This window comes from Ornithorhynchus anatinus, chromosome 1 (genome assembly GCF_004115215.2).
Source record: "Ornithorhynchus anatinus isolate Pmale09 chromosome 1, mOrnAna1.pri.v4, whole genome shotgun sequence".
Lineage (NCBI taxonomy): Eukaryota > Metazoa > Chordata > Mammalia > Monotremata > Ornithorhynchidae > Ornithorhynchus > Ornithorhynchus anatinus.
The window spans coordinates 137,890,730-137,913,376 of record NC_041728.1 but is presented as its reverse complement, the minus strand read 5'-3'; the positions used below and the strand labels follow the sequence as shown (position 1 = coordinate 137,913,376).

At 40.9% G+C, this 22,647-nt stretch overlaps 1 protein-coding gene across 4 annotated transcripts in view; it reads right to left on the bottom strand.

Moving 5' to 3' along the window:
• FNDC3B (fibronectin type III domain containing 3B) overlaps positions 1–22,647 on the bottom strand; it is a 418,267-nt gene that overhangs the window by 330,128 nt on the left and 65,492 nt on the right. For all 4 annotated transcript variants that reach the window (XM_029057950.2, XM_029057966.2, XM_039913103.1 and 1 more), the window contains exon 3: positions 9,664–9,802. In XM_029057950.2, the coding sequence (XP_028913783.1) occupies positions 9,664–9,774 (111 nt within the window). In that variant the 5' untranslated portion in view covers positions 9,775–9,802. The remainder of the gene's footprint in view (positions 1–9,663; positions 9,803–22,647) is intronic.

Sequence of the window (22,647 nt, the reverse complement as noted above, 5' to 3'; positions counted from 1 at the left end):
TGATAATGATTTTCAACAATGATAATGATATTATCATAGTATTATAATTAATAATAATATTAGCAATATCCATTGGAGAAACTATTCTAACTCTTCCCATTCTCTGCTCCTCTTTCAGTTTCAGAACTGACAGCATTCTCTGCAGACAGCAAAGGAAAACTTGACAAAGATTTTCCAGCTAGTGCTTCCCCTCCTCCTCTCACCCTCTTGCCACACACAAGCACACAACAGATTCTATGCACGCCTCTAATTCAGTGCCCGTTTCTGTACCATGACATCAGCGCAGTATAATGAGCCAAGTATAGAACTCCATCTGGGACAAATAATGTCCAGGCACACTGTGACTTCTTTTGTTTATATACACTGACTAAATACATCTTGGTGGTGGTGAACTACTCCAAGGCTTCTTTCCCAAGGCCTCCCTTATTCTGTACCCTGGAGCTTCTCCTCGCCTCCAATTCTTTCCAAGACTACATGTAAATGACTTAATGGAGCACATGATTTTGAAACTTATAATTACCGACTAAGTAGAGCGGTCTAAATCCAAGTGGCACTCAACCAATGCAAAGTGAAGATACTGCAACGTTGCCTAGCGAAAGGGGAGGGCACCCTCATGCAAGTATTTTTCTTTCAAAGCTCATTATGCAAAGACTGGTCCTTCAATAACATCGGTGCCCTGTATTCACATGTTTGCCTGGAGTACTGAGTGGGAGAACCAGAAGAAGCAGAGCCTAGTGGAAAGAACAGGGCCCGGGTTCTAATCCCAGTTCTGCCACTTGCCTGTGTGACCTCGGGAAAGTTGCTTAACTTCTTTGTGCCTGTTTCCTCAACTGTAAAATGGGGGTTCTCCCTCCTAGGCCATGAGCCCCATGGTGACAGGAACGGTGACCAACTTGATTAATTTGTATCTACCCCAGTGCTTAGTACAGTACCTGGCACATAGAAAGCGCTTAACAAATATCATTTAGGAGTATCGTCTGCTCCCCAAAAACCTCTCTACTATGGGTGTTGGCCTTCCAATCCTCCCCTACCCCTTCCTGTATCGTTCCTCCTGGATGGGTGGGGGCTGGTCCAGACTGATCATCCCCCAATTACATCTTCACTCATCTCACCCACTACACCACCTGGAAACCCACCAAACTCATTTTACCCCTCCATATTCTCATCCATCCTACCATGGACTCCCCTCCACCTTTTTCTCCTTCCTTGTGTCCCTACAGTCCCAATCTATCCTTGTACTGTCACCGTGCTAGAGATTCCATTGTAACAGTTTGACTACTTCCAATTGCAAGATACCACAAAAAGTGTGAGTGGCATTTATACAATTTCATTTTCTTTATTCAAAACCAGCACTGCAACCTCAGGAAAAGTATACCAATATGCTATTTCAAAATATCTGTGAAATGAAAAGTTAAACAGAATGTACACATGACCCAAAACAATCCATTTTCTTCTTATGCCAAATTTCAGGCTCAAGGGGAATTTTAGCCTTTATTGATTCCATCATTCTCATGGCAGTGTTATTAAGTGGAATGCTGCAATTATTAAGATGATTTGGTCAGTTGCTTCATCTGGAGTTCTAAATGTTCCCTTTCCTTACCCTCTCCCCCCGCCCCATATCCCTCCTCTCTGACAGCTAGCTAACTGGACAATTTGTTAAGCAGGAAAGAGAGCAAAGGACAGAATTATTTTCTGGAACTGGCTGTCCAATGCTTAGTCTACAGGAACAGAAAATAGGGAAATTGGAGAGGACAAGTAGGGTCAAATAGCACATAACTTTTCCACACAGATATCCCATCACAACCTCTTTGCTCTAGAGATGGTCAGATGTTCTCCTGTAAAGGAGAGGCTGAGGGAAAGGGGCAGGAGAGGGAAATGACAACCACTGAAATGCTTGTAATAAACCTGCATCGCCCTTCTGCCCACTCTTTTTGGTTTTAGGTACAGGACGTTCGCAAGAACTCATTATAATACGGCAGTGCTATTTTTGACCAGTATTTGTACCACTGAGCAAACCAGTGTTCTCTGAACCAAGTCTAATCCTAAAATACTGAAAGCTCTTTTAGGTGACACTATGCTATCTGAGTAAATTGTTCCCTGACAGCAACTTTATTTTTCACATTTTTACATTTTATAAAGGTGGCTCATTCCTGACAAGTTTGTACTATTTTGTGTTCATATATTTTATACAATCAATCCTATGGATTGTAAGCTCATTGTGGGCAGGGAACGTGTCTTCTATATTGTTGTGTTGTACTCTCCAGAGAGCTTAGTACAGTGCCCTGCACAAAGTAAGTACTCAAATACAATTAATTGAATCAAGCCTCTAAAACCTACCTTATGAAACAAGAAAAAAAATTGACTACCTCTGAAAATGATTGGAAAAGATAAGGAGGTCGTGACAAGTTGCCACCTAATCGGGGTACATTTATGATGCACACGTGCACATTTTGTAACATTCAAATAATCTATTTTGGATACCTAAAAGAAAAACTAAACATTTGGTTTTGAAGATCTGACATGTAAGTCTACCCTCAATAAGGCTGAAAAATATACTTAACACTGAGCTGCCCTTCCCCTGCCCGACCCAAGGAACAGGGACTGGGTTAAATTCCCACCTGTGTATTTTCTCCCAGACATTTGTACAGTACTCTGCACACAGTAAGCGCTTAATACTATTAATGAATAATAATCTAATAATTGCCCCCAAATAATAAAAATTAGTCTCAGCATCTTTTGGAAACCAAAATAAAATTGTTTCTGTTTTCTTCATTGGTACCATCTGGGAGAGATGAGATTTTACAGATAATTATGTTTAGAACAGATGATTTTTTTTTTTAAGGGAGCCACATTAGTCACTTTATCTCTAAAAACTTTTACCAGCCTGAAAACATGCTTCATGCCCAAGTTATAATCAAGGGTGCCAACCCTAAGGGAAGAGGACCCTGGCCCAGAGCCAGGAATGGGCATTATCTAACCAGTGCCTTGATCTGAGAATGGGTGTCAGCCTCAGCCAGTAACATGTACCTTAGCAAGCTCTAAGGGCTTTTCTTGTATATTCTTCTAGGGGGTGGGAGGGTGTGTGTGTGTGTACGTACACACTCATGAGCACACACAAATACAAAAGCACTATCTTCTCTCCAACGGGGCCCCTGACTTTGGGAAGCAACAAGGCCTAGTGGAAAGAACACAGGCCTGGGAGTCAGATGAAGCTGGGTTCTAATTCCAGCTCTGTCACTTGCCTGTTGTGTGACCTTGAGCAAGTCACTTCACTTCTCTGTGCCTCAGTTACCTCATCTGTAAAATGGCGAATATGACTGTGAGCCTTATGTGGGACATAGACCATGTCCAACCTGAGTAGCTTGTATCTACCCAGTGCTTAGTACAGTGCCTAGCACATAGTAAGCACTTTAAAAAAAAATCATAAAAAAAAAAATTACTAGTAGGCAGAAGATGCCCAGGTCCCAGTCCAATCCAGGGATGAAAATGGAAATGGATCTCCAATTGTATAATGAAAAATACAGTGCGGGCATCTCTTCTCACCCACATCCTGCCTCTGCCATGGAACATCCTCATTCTTCATATCTTACAGATGGTCACTCCCCCCCAGCTTCAAAACCTTATTAAAAGCACATCTCCAAGAGACTATCCCCAGAGAAGCTCTTATTTCCTCTTCTCCCACTTCTTACCGTGTAACCCTTGTACTTGGATTTTTACCCTTCATTCACCCTTCCCACAGCCCTACAGCACTTATGTTCATAACCGTAATTTATTTACTTATATTAATGTCTGCTTCCCCCTCTAGACTGCGAGCTCGTTGTGGGCATTCAAAGTGTCTACCATCTCTGTTGTACTGTACTCTCCCCAGGCACTTAGCACAGTACTCTGCAGATAGTAAGCACTCAGTAAATACAACTAATTGACTTCTCTTCCTCTTCCTGAAAACTGAGGTTGAATCAGACTACTTTTAGCTGACTTCTCATCTGGGATTCTGCTAAATAAGGAAAACTTTTAAAATGAATGACACTTGAATGTGTCGGACGTTTGAGGAAAGAGTATGCAGTAAACCCTCACAAAGCAAAAAGAACTGTAGCTGTCAGGCATATACAGTAGTTTTCTGTATCTATCACCATTAAAAATGCAAATGGAAGGAAGCCATATTTAGTAGGACTCTGGGTGCAAGGGTGTCCAATTTCCAAGATGAAAGAGACAGCATCCACTTAAGACAAAAGAATCAAAACCAAAAAGATAAGAACAAGTACAAGCGCAAAATAGCTATGGATTCTAACCACCATATTATCAAGTCTATCAACAAAAGCTTTATTATTTTCCCTTTCCAAGCATTTGAATTCCAGCTGTTTGAAAGATTCTGACTTTGCAACCCGTGTTTGATTATGACTGACTTTCTACAGCGGATTAAGTTCTGAAGTGCTCTCAGCCCAGGCAGCTGAGATTCATTCAGTCATAATTATAGATTTTCTGGGGCCTCATACTCAACGGCAGCCGTTTAAAATACTTGTGCCTCTATTATGAGACACTTCAGCCAACTCTGCATAGGACACACAATTTCTGTAATGGGTTAAACAATTTATCAACTATGGCTCTGTAAGCTAAAAGTGGGAGAGTTTAAGGCAGGCATTGGAAAGAAAAGGGATATCCAAAGACTCGCTCAAGAATTTCACAGAAAAGCACAGACCCTGAAAACTGAGATTTAACAGTAGCAGATCGCCCAACCTGACATGTGACAACTGAAGAGACAAAATAAATCCAAAACGGGCATTACAAAATATTGTAAGGTGAAAGATCAGAGCTCATACCCACAGTGCACCCTGCAAAGAATTGCTGCAGTTGGCGACATCAAATACTTCCATGTGTGTATATGGAAAGGATTAGAGGGGAGAGTATGGATTTTCAGCCATTTATACACCTAAATAATAGTATTAGTGTCATCTAAAAAATACCTTGGGTTTTGTATGGCACTTTTATTCCCATTCCTCACCTTCCTTCCCCACCTTACAACCTAATGAAAAGCAGCGTGGCCTAGTGCATAGAGTATGGGCCTGGGAAGTGAAAAGGACCTGTCCTTCATGGATTCTGAGTCCTGGCTCGACCACTTATCTGCTGTGTGGCCTTGAGCAAGTCATTTTACTTCTCTGTGCTTCAGTTCCCTCACCTGTAAAATGGGGATTAAGACTGTGAGTCCCATGTGGGACATGGACTGTGTCCACCCTGACTAGTTGGTATCTACCCCAGCACTTAGAACAGTGCATGGCACATAGTAAGCATTAATCAAATACCATTAAAAAAAATGAGGTAGTTAGAGAGGCAGGTATTAAATGCATTTTGCAGCTGAGGAAACCGAGGCACAGTGGGGTCAAGTGACTTGCCAACATGCCGGCTGTAGAGCTTGAACTCGAACCCGTGTCCTTTGGTTTCCAGAGAAGCAGTGTGGCTTGGTGAATAGAGCACAGACCTGGGAGTCAAAGGACCTGGGTTCTAATCCTAGCTCCATCACATATCTGCTGTGGGCAAGTGACTTAACTACTCTGTAACTCTCTAATTTCTACAGTTACCTCATCTGTAAAATGAGGCTAAGAACTCCATTCTGGGGCAGGGACTGTGTCCAACCTGATTATCTTGTATCTACCCAAGCGCTTAGGGCAGTGCTTGTCACATAGTAAGCACCTAACCAATGACATAATTTTTATCATCATTATTATTCCAGTGACTGACCATGATAGCCATTACGGTGTTTTAGTTCATTCATTCAATCGTATTTATTGATCACTTACTGTGCACAGAACTTTACTAGGTAAGAACACCACAAAAAGGAAATCTTGCATTATACAATCTGCCTGTGCCCAACACTACATGTCTAAGCACAGCCATTTCTAGAAACCAAGTTACTTTATATCTAGAAAGTTGTGTGTGGTTGAAAGGTTGTCCCTAGTTCTACCATCACATTCTACCCAACACACTTAGAACACATGTTATACAGAACTCACTGCATCTGGGTACACTTACCCATCTGAATTCCCTTAACTTTTAACCAACAACTTTTTCCCTCCTATTTATTCTAGAGGCTTCATTGTTAAAATTTTTAATTTCATAAAAATGACCAATTCCCAGCTCTGTCATCTGTCAGCCTTCTAAAGTGTACCAATTACTTCCTGGTAGCCCTTAAAACTTCAGAGAGGTGCTGTACAATATTTTAAATAAATCCATCTATCTACAGATAGGAAAATACATGTAGGTTTGGCATTAGTGAGTTCATGCTCTACAGCGTTCTAAAATCTGGAACTCCAGAAAGGAATCCATGAGGGAAATAAAATGTCACAAGTTAAGACATTGACTCTAACAGGCCGAGTCACTGGCTTACAGGTGGGATATTTTCATTTTAAAAAATACAGCTGGTGATCATAATATCAACACAGAAAATTGGAATATGTTGCAATTCAAGAACCCCATCTTGACTTGTGAACTTCACAAAAATTTCTATGCGAAATGGATTCAGGAGAAACAAAAAAAAAGTTTATTTAATAAACCCCACCAAAACTTAAAGAACCCTTCTATGACAAATTGGTAGGGCATACTAAATATCACACAACAGGTATGATGAGAGAGGGTGGAGAATCTGATAGGTGGGAAGCCCTCCCAAGTCAATTTAGAGTCAACAGGCCCATAACTCTGAACTAGAAAAAACTTCTTTCCATTGTTTTAAGGAAAAACTTCTGTTTTTAACACCACGTTCCTCTGTGTTCCCCAATAACTAATGTAGAATCTTAAAGGAAAAAATACTTGGGAATATAAGTGTGAAGTTAACGGGGCATAGCCTAAAAAAATTCAAGCAATAGCCTATTACCAGTAAAGGAAAATTCAAGCAATAGCCTATTACCAGTAAATCTTTTTAGAATTAACCATCCCCAAAATAGACAAACCTCATGGAACCAAGAAGGATTTTTGTCAGCACACAGGAAGAATGAACTGTGGGTGTATGACAGACCTAACTTGCACAAAAGTGCACAAAAATGCTATAGATCATCTTCAACAACTAATACTGAGTGCCTAGAAACTGCAGAGCCCATAGGATTTGGCCTAAGGGCTTCGGTTTGCCTCTCCAAATACTACTAAAGTCCAGTGCTAGTAGAAACAGAAATAACCTTTGTTCATAAATGAAAAATGGGAATCATTAAAGTAATAATAAGGGCAAATGACATTCGATAAGCACTAACTATATGCTAAGAATTGTGGCAAATATAATGCAATCACTTCTCCCTGATATTTTATATTTTGCTACTGTTGAAAATTAAAGCTTGAAATTCCAAATTCAATATTTTTGGATGATGAATATTCAAGGGGGGCCCTCTTGGTTACGAGCATAACAGCATCTTAACAAGATGAGTTTTGAATTTGAGAGAGAAATGAGAAGACCAAAATGTTGGACATCAAAGGTTTTCTTAGAAGTGAAGTTTTTCTTTCATACTCTCTGTATATTTGACAGGTGATTATAATTCAGAATTTTGTCAACATGTACTATGCCATTTCACCATCCTTGTCTGTCATATTCATTTTCAGGCTGGTCAAGAAAGAAATATAGCCTATGAAACTGATGCTCAAAAATAGAATCTGTGCACCTGTAGAGGTTTCAGAATTACCATGAATAGAGAATACGCAATAAAAGAAAACTGCCTGAATGTGGGCAGACTGATGCTAATGGAAATCCCTAAAGTAAATTATCTGACCAAGTCAACTAAAAAGCATCACTAAAAAGGAATTCTAGAGTTTCTTTTCTTCAAGATTTTTTTAGAGTATACAAATACCATCTAGGGTTGTTAAACTGCAATCTTGCTAGAAGGAAGAGGACAAAACTGTAGGACCTTTTCATCAATTCTCAACTACCCCTAAATGTAATGGACATTTATCTGATTGATTTGATCCAAGGAAACAGTCCAATCCACTAATTCAAAGGAAAAAAAATCCATTTGGGGGAACTAAATTAGCCAGAATAACCATCTGCTGGAACAAAAACTGGGTAACTGCCTAATTCCCACTTCCCTTTGGACAATGCAGACCTGACTCATGTCCAAAGGGGGACAACTGATTTAACAAAGGGATACTGACTAGGTAGACAATATATCTGAATATCTTACAAAGAAGGAATAAGCTTCTTAAAATACAAAACAAATTTCATATCAGAAGAATAGTCACGAATTTACCAAGTCAAAGTGCAGGACTGGAAGCTAGGTCCAAGTTGTTGTGACAATTCTGCCACTTGCTCATTGGATTCTCTGGGAAGCACTGTGGGTGTTTTGGGTTTCTTTTTCCGTACACAAACAGGAGGACAAATAAGTAAAGCCACTGGAGACAATTGGGCACCTTGGCTTTGCAGTGCCCTGCAGACCCATTCCCAAACCGGAATGCCCTGCTCAGATTTTCACCTCACCTTGACCCCTCCCCAAGCAGCCTGGTGGGGTCAGGGATAAGAGGGACTCCCAGGCTGGCTTAAGAACACCAAAAACCTTTTGGGTTTGGAGTCTGGCCCCACTGGGCCTCCAAACAGGTGTAAAACACAGAGCCACCAACTTGCCTCTACTACCTATCCAGATCCAAAGGGCAGATGATATTTACGCCAGACTACTTGTTTTGTTGTCTGTCTCCCCCATTTAGACTGTGAGACCACTGCTGGGCAGGGATTGTCTCTATTTGTTGCCAAATTGTACGTTCCAAGCAATTAGTACAGTGATCTGCACATAGTAAGCGCTCAATAAATACGACAATGAATGAATGAATCAGAGAAAGTTTTTTATTGTATTTGTTAAGCACTTACTATGTGTCAAGCACTCTAAGCACCGGAACAGATACAAGTTAATATTGATAACAATAATAATTTTGGCATTTAAGTGTCTGTGTGCCAGGCACTGTACTAAGCAATGGGGTGGATAAAAGCAAATTGAGTTTGGACACATTCCTTGTCCCACATGGGGCTCACATTCTTAATCCCCATTTTCCAGAAGAGGAAATTGAGACACAGAGAACGGAAGTTATTTGCCATTCCCTGCTGTATGACCTTGGGCAAATCACTTACCTTCTCTGTGCCAGTTTCCTCATTTGTAAAATGTGGATTCCATACTTATTAATCATCATCATCATTATTATTATTATTATCCTTCAGCAGCACAAATAGGAAAGTGGATCTTGCCAATTAGAGGCCACATGGCAAGCCTGGCAGAAATGGCTCTCACCTACATGGACAGTTAGTTCCCTGTCTCACTGGACTTTAAATAAAGAGGCTAAGACAGATCTGAAGTCGGACTAAGAAACTCACCTTTTAGTGATCACCTTGTGGCCTCCCAACTTAATAAAAATATTAGTGTTCCCAAAGAATAGAGCAACAGTTGCTTGGACAGTGTTGCTACATACCACTTTTATAAACTATGCATGAAAAAGTCTCAAACACAAGTCAAAATCTTGGTAATTAGATAGCGGGATTTTAAAATTTTTTACACTTAGGTTGTGACTTGTCCACAACCTGGCCAAAGGATCTTTATATGGAAAATGACGATGTTGGTATTCCTCCCTCAGGAGAGCATTCCACAGCTAGAAAGATACTGAGCAGTACAAATCTTGCCATTAAAAATGTGTCTTTTCAAAACAATAACTGACCTGCTGCGATCCATCTCCATTCACTAAATGTGGCATCATGGCTACCTCTCCATTCAGCAATGGTGGCAGTTCCAGAGGAATTTGGTCGGTCATCATCATTGTGACGTACATTCATGGAGAATTTTCCTCAACTGACTTCCTGCAGGTAAAACAGAAGACTTTAATTAGTTCTGTGGGTTGTTTATTAAAGAAAGATCGTACAAGGTTCGTCACTTCCCCCAGCCACAGTGGCACGTACCAGTGACCCCAGCTTAAAAGGATAACTGAAATGTAAGTGGTTTAATTCATCAATACATCATTACAACTGACACACTGAGATTATTTTTCCTCAAGGAATCCAACCGCAAACTAATCTCCCCGTAGAATGGAATTTTTGATGCTAACAGCACAAACTACAAATAAAACTTTTTAGTCATATTAGTCCCCTCACATAGGGATCAAAAAAAAAAAAGCCACAGGCAGTTTACAGGACTTGGTGAGCTGTTTTAACAAGCAATTTAGTACTCCCAGGATATCAATCAATGTATTTACTGAGTATTTACTGTGTGCAGAGGACTAGGCATTTGGGAAAGTACAAGAGTTAACAGACACAACCCAAGCCCCCAAGAAACTAATGGGCATTAAAATAAATTACAGATAAGAAAAATAGTGTCTCTAAGTGCTGTGGGGCTGGGGTGAGTATCCAAATGCTTAAGAGTATGAAACCAATGTCCCACTAAAGGTCCAGTGCAAGGCAGATTCTGTCTCTGACAAGGCTCCTCCCCACGAATTTCAAGCACAGATTTCATTTCTCAATCCAGAGAGTCAGCTTTCCATTAGAAACCTCAGATTTGTTTCACTCAAATACCCCAGTCAGGGAATTATGTTAGCCCGCGAACAGTAACAATGTGGACAGTAGACATCCCACGATGATACTTGGTTTCACTGTCATTGCTTTTTATGTTTGTCTCACCCCATTAAAGAGTAAGCTCCTTGTGGGCATGGAATATGTCACTTAATTCTGTACTTCCCAAGCACCTACTACTGAGCACCACACCAAACGGATATTCAATAAATGCTACTGCAACTACTACCTAAACTCACTCAGCCACCTCCACCATCTAATGCTGTTCAGGAAATCAGCAGGGTTGCATATTTATAATAATAATAATAATAATTGTGGTATTTGTTAAGTGTTTATTACATGCCAAGCATGGATCTAAGCATTGGGATAGATACAAAGTAATCAGGTTGGACACAGCCCCTGTCCAACATGCACCTCACAGTGTTTAGTCCCTATTTTACAGATAAGGTAACTGCGGCACAGAGAAGTTAAGTGATCTGCCCAAGGTCACACAGCAGAGCCAGAATTAGAACCCACGTCCTCTGACTCCTAGGCTCATTATCTTTCCACTAGGCCATGCTAGTGGAATCCATTTACAATGGAAACTGCTAACTTTGACATTCAAAGGCTACTAGAAAGCAATTTTATCCATGACATCTAAATTAGAATAGGCAACCTATGTTTCAAGTTTCTTAAATGACTCCATTTTGGTTTGCTCTTCAGAAATGGGGAATTTAGAAACTGAAAGTATTGTCAGGTTGCTTTAGGTCTCTCCTTTTGATGATGCAACTGACAAATTGTTGCTTTAAAACTAGCCTAGAACAATCCAAATGGACCACCCAAAAGAAGACAGGTGTGTGTGTGTGTATTTTACTAGGAATTTTTACACTATCCTTACTCTATCCCCATTTTAGGAAGCTAATTATTTTAAGTGTTACACAGGGAAGTCTTTTACGACTAGGGTAAGTACATTCTGTAACAGCAAATCTTATAATTCACTGTTAATTGTATCATCATGCTGTTTTATGCAGCAATAACGGAGTTTCCCAGTGATTAAAATCGGAAACTTAAAATCCCAAAGACTATTAAGCTTATCCCGGAGAAAGAAACACACTCTTAGTTAAAAATTAGTTTTTAAATGCACCTTTTGTTGGTGAAACATTATCAAGATGATTTTTCTACTCTTGACTTCCATTTCTCCCCCTCTCCCATGGGACCCTCTGCTTTCCCACTTGGCACTTTCCACATTCATAGGCTGCCCTCTCCCCTTTTCATGACAACATGGGACATGCTAAACTTGCCTATCACTGCATATGGCGCTCTGCAGCTTATAATGGAAACACTCTTCAGGTTCAGAGGAAATGTCTCTAGAAGCAGTGGGCTTTGTTCCTTTCTGGTACCAAGGGAGGCATGGCCTATTTCCTTTAGATAGGAAATCCCTGTGAACATCAGTATGGTGTGAATCTTCCAGATGGCTAAATTACCGATTGATTTGCACTGATTACACCAAACAGCAAGCAAAAAAGGTGCAAGTGAAAAGAAATTAATCACACCTGTATTATGTTCCCCACAAAAGGCAAAAAGGGAGGAAGCCTGCGTGGCTCAGTGGAAAGAGCCTGGGCTTTGGAGTCAGAGGTCATGAGTTCGACTCCCAGCTCTGCCACTTAGCTGTGTGACTGTGGGCAAGTCACTTCACTTCTCTGTGCCTCAGTTCCCTCATCTGTAAAATGGGGATTAACTGTGAGCCTCATGTGGGACAACCTGATTACCCTGTATCTACTCCAGTGCTTAGAACAGTGCTCTGCACATAGTAAGCACTTAACAAATACCAACATTATTATTAGTAGAAAAAGCATGAGCCGGGAAGTCTAAGAACCTGTGTTCTAATCCCAGGCCTGCCACTTGCTGCTGGGCAAATCACTTATTTTCTCTGAGTCTCAGTTCCCTCATCTGCAAAATGGGTATTTAATAATTATCTTTCCTCCTACTTAGACCAGCAGCCCCATGTAGGACCCGATTATCTTATATCTACCCCAATGTTTAGTACAATACTTAGTGTATTGTAAGTACTCAACAAATACCATAAAAACCCCACTATTATTGTTAATTTCACAATTCAACCACCCACAGAATATTGTTAATTAAGAAGTTAATCTTGATTGGAAAAATGCATACCTAATCTATGACATAATAATAACGCTAAGAGAAAAGATTTGGAATTATGTCTATTAAAAGCATTCCATTTACTCATGATCAAGAACTTTTTAAGCCCTCTTACCCTATACAATAGCTGTAAGCAAAGCTGAGGGCTTTTTTTTTTTAAGTTTGCCAAAGCCTGATTAGTTGCCAGGCAAATTCATCCTAATTTTTAAAAAGGCTCCCCAAAACCTCCAGGCATGTCTTTATGCATTCTGTATCGCAAGGAAGCATTTGAGTCTTTCATTTTGCTGGAGATAACATTTTTCTCATTGTTGGAACTGAGACTGGACAGTCCCATGCATATTCTACTCCCCCAAGGGCTTAGTACAGTGCTCTCCACACAGTAAGTGCTCAGTAACTACAACTGAATGAATTAATGTCCAGTCAGGTGGTTTCCACAAATGCCAACCTTGCCAAAACATTATGAAAACTGTGATATTTAAGCTCTTACAATGTGCCAAACACGATACTAGGTTCTGGAAAGGGGAAGAAAGATGTAAGCTCCTTTATTCAATCACACTTATTGAGTGCTGTGTGCAGAACACTGTACTAAGCACTTGGGAGACTACAATACAACAACAGACACATTCTCTGCTTACAGTGAGCTTACAGTCTAGAGGGATAGACAGAAATTAATGTAAATGGAGCAGGAATTGTGTTCCAAGCATTTAGAGTGCTCTGCTCAAAAGCAGCACTCAAATACTACTGATTGATCGATTGATTAAAGATTATGAGGCAAATTGGAAGTGGAAGTATAACCCACTACGGATCGTCTATTTCCTTTAATCAGTAATATACGGATACTTTTACAATAAATTTGTATTTTTTACAGGATTAGGTTGAGGGGGCTTTCTTGGTTGAAGAAAGGAGGTTTTCTACACTAACAGAAGGTAGGTTGTTCAGATTGTAAACTGGAATAACACACTTCCAAACTGTTGACAGTTAAAGCATGTTAATTCAGGCAACATTTTCCATGTGTGCTCATCAATCATTCAAAGATGACAGCTTCCCTAAACTGAGCCTTCTCTGCTTTGACTGTTAATCCAGACAAAAGCACACGTGTCCTCAATTCATTCCTGGCTCACATGGCACTTCCCTGATAAGACTTAAGGAGTTTTGAGATTGACAAGAGTCATCATAAATGTGTTGAGAAATAGCTAATAGGTGATATCATCTGAATCTGGAAATACCATTTTAAAATACTCTTCACAATATGGCAAAATAATTTACTCTAAAAGAGTCCTCAGAATGCTGTATGCCACTACATAGTTTGCTTCAAGCCTCAAGTGCTCCAAGAATCACTGGATTGCACACCTCTATTGCAAGATGGCATTTATCTGCATCAGCCATAAGCTTCAAAAAAAATATGAATCTTGTGCAAGTTTAAAAGGTACAGTGGGGGGATTAACCAGTCATTCACATGTTCGCTTTGGCTGTGATTTAAACTACTCAGCAGATTACAGGAGCTTCTGGAGCCTCTTGTCTACGTGTAAACTCAGGGGACAAAATATTTAATAGTAATATTCACTATTAAGAATATTTATTTAGCCCTCATCATGTGCTAAGCTTCAGTTTCAACCCCAATCTTCAGCCCCTCTTGGATTTTAGACCTGTTTCCCATTTCAAAAGAATAAATTCTTTGCAAGTTGGTAACAGTCACCTGTTTCATATTCTTTTCCCCCATAATCAGTGGTATTTATTGAGTGCTTAAACAGTGTACTATGCACTTAGGAGAATAAAATACAGAGTTGGTAGACAAGTTCCCTGCCCACATTGAGCTTAGAGTCTACAGGACTGTAACTACAGATCTTAACTCTTTGAACCACGATGACTTCATGCTTGGCCAATTCTATTCTTTTGGTTACCAGAAAATGCCATGTGAGAATTTGCTGTTAACTTCCCTCTCTCCTAAGAGAACGGGCTTTCATTACTTGGGAGAACAAATTGGAAGAGTAGAATTAGTTGAGACATGGGGCTGGCTAGATTGCCTTGGCTCTAGAAAACAATTAAGACAAACCAAATCAGACCCCAACTTGCTTTGACAAAATCTTTGGAATAAAGCCATTCAGAAGGTGTTTAGTATTTATACTTCTGAATGGCCCTGGTTTATTGAGAGGGGAAAAGGAGAGGTGGGAAGGGAAAAGTGGGTGAGGGAAAGATAGGGGGAGAAGAGAAAGAGACATGAAAAATTATTTCCCCTCAAATAAGATTGGCAACCACATAATCCTGTAGCAAATATACTTTTTAAGAATCTTTGGGTTTCTTGTTTCCAACTCACCCTCTTTCCCCCAAAACTCCCTCTTTTAGGTTTCTTCCCCCTTCTCCATCCCATTGCTCTTTCAAAAAATCATTTTCCAATTTCCCACATCTCCTGTGCATCCTCATACAACCCCAAACCTGGTGCGATAAAGAAATGCCATAATCACATGTCCTTTGTGACTATATGCCATTAGTTGAAAGTATCTTATATTTTCCCAAGTGTGCTGTCTTGGTCCACCTTATGCCTTTCTTCTAGTGAGCATTGTTATCAAGGGCACAAAAGATTTTAGTGTAGGCTACACTAACAAGACATATCAAAATGGCATCAGATTTCCCCCCTCCCCCTCCACAAACAAAACAAACAAACAAAAGGTTTCCTTCCTGCTTTGAATTGGCCCTTAAAGGTAATCCTCTTGACTCATCTTTTTAGACCTGGAAACTCTGAAAACAGCTGCAACCTCAGACCCACCCAGTAATGCTAGAAGTAGCCTTTTGATAATATCCACTGAAGTACCAAAATGAGGATAACAATTAGAATAAAACAGGACAATACACTTACGTAAACAGTGGGAGAAACAGCCCAATGATGAATCAGGATTGCTTTTAGCCAACTATCTCACAGAAAGTGTCATTTTCCTTTCCATTTCCATAGGAAGCAGACTAGTGGAAAGCACCCGGGCCTGGGAGCCAGAGGAGCTGGGCCATATTTCCCCACCCCTCAAGAAAACTCCAGTGGTTGCCTATCCAACTCCGCATCAAACAAAAACTCCTCACCATTGGCTTTAAAGCTCTCACTCAATGACCTTGCCCCCTCCTATCTCACTTCACTACTCTCCTACTACAACCCAACCCACATATTTCACGCCTCCAATGCTAACCTCTTCACTGTACCTCGATCTTGTCTATCTCGCTGCTGACCTCTGGCCCACATCCTGCCTCTGGCATGGAACGTCCTCCCCTCCTCATATTCGACAGTTACTCTCCCCAGCTTCAGAGCCTTATTGAAGGCACATCTCCTCCAAGAGGCCGTCCTTTCCTCTTCTACCACTCCCTTCTGCATCACCCTGAATTGCTTCCTTTATTCACTGCCCCCAGCCCAAAAGTACCTATGTACATATCTGTAATTTATTTCGATTAATGTCTGTCTCCTCCTCTAGACTGTAAGCTCATTGTGGACAGGGAATGTATCTGTTTATTATTATATTGTACTCTCCCTAGTGCTTAGTATAGTGTTCTGCACACAGTAAGCACTCAATAAATAAGATTGACCTATTAATCCGTGCTCCATTACTCTTCGGCTATGTGACCCAGGACAAGTCACTTCACTTCTCTGGCCCTTAATTACCTCACCTGTAAAATGAGAATTAAGATTTTGAGCCCCATGTGGGACAAGGACTGTGTCCACTGATTTGTTTCTATCTACCCCAATGCTTAGTACTGTGCACTTCATCCCCTTGATTCTATTTATTGCTATTGTTCTTGTCTGTCCCTCTCCCCCGATTAGACTGTAAGCCCGTCAATGGGCAGGGTCTGTCTCTATCTGTTACCGATTTGTACATTCCAAGTGCTTAGTACAGTGCTCTGCACATAGTAAGCACTCAATAAATACTATTGAATGAATGAATGAATGAATGAATGAATGAATAAGAGCTTGACAAATACCACAATTATAATTATTATTCACCATGACATGAAACAAGGGCACTTTTTCATACATTATGGAATCAGCACCTAGGCCATTAATGAACTTTGTGGGTCACTCACATTGGATAAAAGTGATCCTAGACTATAGTTCTTCCTTGACCATTGGGCTATAAAAGGGAAAACCAGCTAAATCCCGGAGCAGTTCTCATTCAGGTGTGCTTTCTTCCAAACAAGTAGAATACAGTCCAAAAGAGAAATCAGACTTCCTTTTACAGGAATTATGCTTAAAGTACATCACGTAGACAAAAAATGAGAGTAGTAAACTCTAAACACCTACCTCAGAGATCTGCTTCCTGAACACCTGACCTACATTCTCACACTTTATAAAAGTACTTACTCTTACTCTCTTGCCCTCCCTCACCATCATCACCAACCTCTCACTCTCCAATGGCTTCTTCTCCTCTGCTTTCAAACATGCTCAAATCTCCCATTTTCTAAAAACCCCTCTCTCCATCCCACAACTCCTCCAAGCTACCAGTCCATCTCCCCAATCCCAGTTGTTATTCAAACTCCTCGAATGGGTCATATACACCCACTGCCTTTAACTTCCTCTCCATCCACAGCCTGGCTTTCAACACCATCACTCCATTGAGATTGTACCCTCTAAGGTCACTCTACCCCTCATATCAAAGTTCAACATCTTGATGCTCCTTGATCTCTTGGCTGCTCTTGACAATTGACCACTTCCTCTTTGTTGAAACATCAGCATCATCGGGCCCTGGTCTTGCTGACTCCAGCCTGACCTCTCTTTCCTACCTCTGATGGCGATCACTACATCTCAATTTCATTCACCGACTCCTCCTCTTCTCACCCTCCTACCATGGGGCCCTGTCCTGGGTCCTACACACTCTACTCCTGGTCTCCATTCACTCTCTGGGAGAGCTCACCACTCACAAGATCTCCACTGTATGGATAGATCTCAAATCTATCTCCCTAGTCATGGCCTTCCATATCTCCCCTTGAATCTAGGACCTCCCACTTGGATGTCATACTAACACTCCAACTCAACCTATCTAAAAACAGAATTCTTCATTTTTCCCCCTTCAATACACTCCTCCTCCGAACCTTCTCATCTTAGCCAACAATAGAGCAACACAGCCTAGGGGAAAGAGAATGGTCCTGGGAATCAAGATACCTGGGTTTTAATCCCGGATCTGTGACTTGCCTGCTGTGTGACCTCGGGAAAGTCACAACTTTCAGAGTGCCTTGGTTCCCTGCACTATAAAATGGGGATAAAATACCTGTTCTCTCTCTCTCTCATACACTGTGAGCACCATGTGGGACAAGGATTCTTAATTGTATCAACCCTGGTGCTTGAGAAATAATAAGCCTTAAATACCACCATCACTGACCCCACTGGCTCCAAAGCTCACAACCTCCATGTCATTGATAATCAACAGTATTTATTAAGCACTTACTGTGTGCAGAGCTCTGTACTAAGCACATGGGAGAGTACAATACAGAGTTGGGAAACACGTTCCCTGACCTCAGTGAGTTTCATCCATACTACACAATACTGTACAAATCATCTTCCTGAAGCCCTGCTCACCCCACATCTCCTGAAAACCCTCCAATGACTTCCACAGTTTCTACACATCAAACAAAAACTCATAATCCACTTCAATGTTTTCCACCAACTGGCCCACCTGTATGCTTTTCTTTCTTTAAGGGCATTTAAGCGCTTACAGTGTGCCAGGCAGAGTCTAAATCCCCATTGTAGAGATGAGGCATAGAGAAGTGAAGTGACTTGCCCAAGGTCACACAGCAAACAAGTGGTGGAACCAGGATTAGAACGCAGGTCCTTCTGACTCCTGAGCAAGTGCTCTTTCCACTAGGCAATGGTTCATCTCTCTTTACCCGTATTTCCCCAACTTGCTATCTATGTTGCTCCCAAACCAGTCTCATAGTCTTACCTCGCCCTGCACTCTCCCACCTCCATCCTCTCCCTCATTCTGCTTGCCCCGGCTTTGAACACCCTCCTTCCCCATATTTGGTATTCTCTGCAATCCCCACCTTCAAAGCCCCTTAAAATCCACCTCCCCCACAGGCCTTCTCCAATTATTTCCCAGCACCACAAGCCGTATGAACCCATTAACCATCTCTAGCACTTTGAACGTATTTTTATCCTTCTTTATTACTCATATATTTATTTGGCTAATTAAACCAATGGTATTTACCATTTGGTATTGATGGTACTTAATTAAATCAATGGTATTTAATTAAATCAATGTTGGTATATGTGATTGTATATTTAATTTTTTTTAATGCTATTTGTTAAGCACTTATTATGTTCTAGGCACTGTACTAAGTGCTGGGATAGATGCAAGTTAATCAGGTTGGACACAGTCCCTGTACTACATCGGGCTCACAGTCTTAATCCCCATTTTCAGGAAAGGGAACTGAGGCACAGAGAAGTGAAGTGACTTGCCCAAGATCACACAACAGACAAGTGGTGGAGCCAGAATTAGAACCCAGGCCTTTCTGACTCACAGGTCCCAGCTCTATCCACTAGGCCACCCTGCTTCCCAGTTGTACAGTCGATTTATTTTGACTCGGCTGGTTACAAATATTATCTCTGTCTCTTCCGTTAGTGTGAGCATGTCACTTGCTTCTGAATTCCTAGCACAGTACCTTGAACCCAGACAGTGCTCAGTTAAAATTAATACTACAACTATTTTCAAAATATGGTCACACCAATTTTCCTGAAAAACCCCAAAACACACAGTTGGAAAAACACTGAATACTGATAAAATGAAACAACTGAAGAGTGATTGAATGGATGTATTTCTTTTTTAAACTAGTATACTTTTTAACTTTGCAACTGAGTGCCATAGAGCTGCATGCACGAATAACTCTTGCCAAGGCTTGCCACTTAAATGGAAAAGGAGTGGTGATAATTGTTCATGCAGAAAAGGCTCTTGAGACATGAGCAGTACCTGTAGGTATGCACTCAGCTGGCTGGTCAAAGCACAAATAAGTCTGGAATTTGTCTTGTCTGATAGGTGTTCATTAATGCAACTAAATCACAGTGTCTGAAAGTTCTTACCCTTGAGTATAGTTTTACTTATGACCAATAACCAACATGGAAAATTAATTTGGAAACCCCAAACAAGGTTAGTAATACTAACCCAGGTTTAGGAAAGTGTTATTTTTTTAAAAAATTGAATTAAAAATTGTTTTCTTTATTAGATCAGTGCTATTTTTGCTAAATAATTCAGAGCAATTGAAACACTGAAAAGAAACATCACACATTTTAAAGAAAAGATTTCAGATGTTTATTCTAACTTTGGTTGAAAACACCACTAGTCACTGAACGAAATATAAATGAAAAGGACATACCCACCTTGAAAGCTAGCAAATTCCACTTTGTGAGTTATGGTACTTATTAAGCACTAACTTACTGCCAAGCACCAAAGCTATGCATAGGGTAATCAGATCGACAGTAGTAGTAACATTATGCATTAATCACAATAATAATATTTGTTAAGCGCTTGCGAAGTGCCAGACACTGTACTAAGCACTGGGCACTGTACTAAGCACTGGGGTAGATCCAAGCAAATCAGATTGAGCACAGTCCCTTCTTCCACTTCAGGCTCACAGTCTCAATCCCCATTTTACAAATGACGTAACAGGCACAGAGAAGTGAAGTGACTTGCCCAAGGTCACAAAGCAGACGAGTGGCAGAGCTGGAATTAGAACCCACGTCCTTCTGACTCCCAGGCCCTTCTGACTCCCAGGCCCATGTTCTACCTATGAGGCCACAAAGTTCTTACTTTATGCAAAGTGCTGCACTAAGCACTTAGGAGAAAATATATGGGTAAGACAGACTCGGTCTCTCTCCTTTGTGGGGCTCATGGTCTAAAATGCAAGCAATATTGTCCAGTAATTACCCACCCCACCAAAATCCACTCCCACAACCTCACATAACGAGTCTTATTTTACAAAGATTAACTAAAAAGGGATAAAAGGTTTAATGTATAAAATGCAGTTTGCAAACTTTACTACTCATTTGGCTTAATATTATTATTCAGATGGACCTAAAATAAGCATTCAAACTCTGATAGATAAGATAGAGGCTAGTATTCCAGTTGTTTGCATGCAAACATAACAGAAAATCAAGTAAGACACAGGCGACTTTCATCTCAGGAGGATGGTAGTCTGGCATATAAAAATCGAGCATTCCAGAGTTATGAGACACTAACCTCACACATACCCAAGCTAAGTTTGCCACGTACTTTGTCATAACAAAAATAGAGTAACTGAAAAGTCCACTGTGAGTCAAGAGAAATCCAGCTCTCTGGCTTCAGGAAATAGAAGGCTTAAGAAACCGTTTCTTTATATCTTTTGAGGATGGAGAAGAAAGGAGCCGTTAGAAGTTTCATCCAAGTTAATAACGGATTTGAAATTCTACAAGCAAAAGGCTACGCCATACCTTCTGCTCCAGAGAGCTGGGTAAGAGGTAAGGTAAGGGCAAAAGCACTCTGAAAAGCACAAGGTGCTCTGATAACTGCTTCGGCACATTTTTTTTTTCAATCTGGAAGGCAGCAGGACTGAGGTGTTGGAAACTTCAAACATTCATCAAAGTTGAAATGGGAAGATTGCGCTTCCACCATATTCACATTCTAGGCATTATTTATTTGTATTAATGTCTGTCTCCCCATTAGACTGTAAGCTCGTTGTGGAAAGGGAAAGTGTCTACCAACTCTGTTATACTGTACTCTCCCAAGCGCTTAGTATAGTGCACTGCACACAGTAAGCACTCAAATATTGATTGATTGATTTGTGACTATTTGTCAAAGCTTGCACTTGAAACGAAACTAGAATTCTACCACATATGTCAATATTTTGGGCTTCATGATCTTCTGCCTGCAGATTCACTTACATTTAACTTTACCAGTCCTAAGAAACAGGTTAGATACTCAGTTTTCACGGTTCCAAACCACCAACCACAAGGTTTCAGATGAGCCCCATTAAAGCTCCTTATAAGTGGGGAACATACCTGCTAATTCTGTTGTATTGTGCTTTCCCAAGTGCTTAATACAGTGCTCTGTACATAGTAAGTGCTCAATAAATACCATCGATGGATTTATTATGGTTCTACAGCTGTGGATATGGTGGCATGGCAGTAGCAACAGGGAGGGAAGCAAAGAGTACTGACAGGAGGAAAGGAAAGAGAAACAGAGAGGTAACCAGCTGCCTCTTCATCTTCCTTTTCTTTGGTGACAGATACAGGTGATACAGCATGGCTTAGTGGAGCATGGACTTGGGAGTCAGAGGTTGTGGGTTCTAGTCCCACTCCATTACTTGACAGCTGTGTGACTTCGGGCAAATCACTTAAATTCTCTGTGCCTCAGTTACCTCATCTGGAAAATGGGGATGAAGACTGCGAGTCCCACATTGGACAACCTGATTACCTTGTACCTACCCCAGCGCTTAGAACAGTGCTTGGCACATAGTAAGTGCTTAACAAGTACATAATTATTATTGCTACCACCACCCTCCTGGCACTGAACTGGTCCACCCTGACAGGAGCATTGGCCTAAAGGCAAGAGCCCAGGGCTGGGAGTCAGAGGACCTGGGTTCTAATCCCAGCTCTGCCAACTGCTTGCTGTGTGGCCTTGGGCAAGTCAGTTAAACGCTCTGTGCCTCGGTTTCCTCAACTGAAAAATGGGAATTAAATACCTGTTCTCCCTCCTACTTCAGACTGTGAGCCCTAAGGGGGACAGGGATCTAATAGACTAGTACCTACCCCAGCAACTTAGAACAGTGTTTGACACATAGTAAGTGCTTAACAATTACCAAAGAACAAACACCAAACATAGGAATTTCTAGCTTATGAACTTCTAGAACTGTGAACTTCTAGCTACTCAGGAAAGACCAATACATCATCCGGGATGGGCCAGTCTAACCTGGATGGAGCCACTGGTGGCAATACCAGCCAAATTGACCCGTTCTAGCTGCAAAATCAGAAGGGTTGCTATTCATTTTATGAAAGAGCA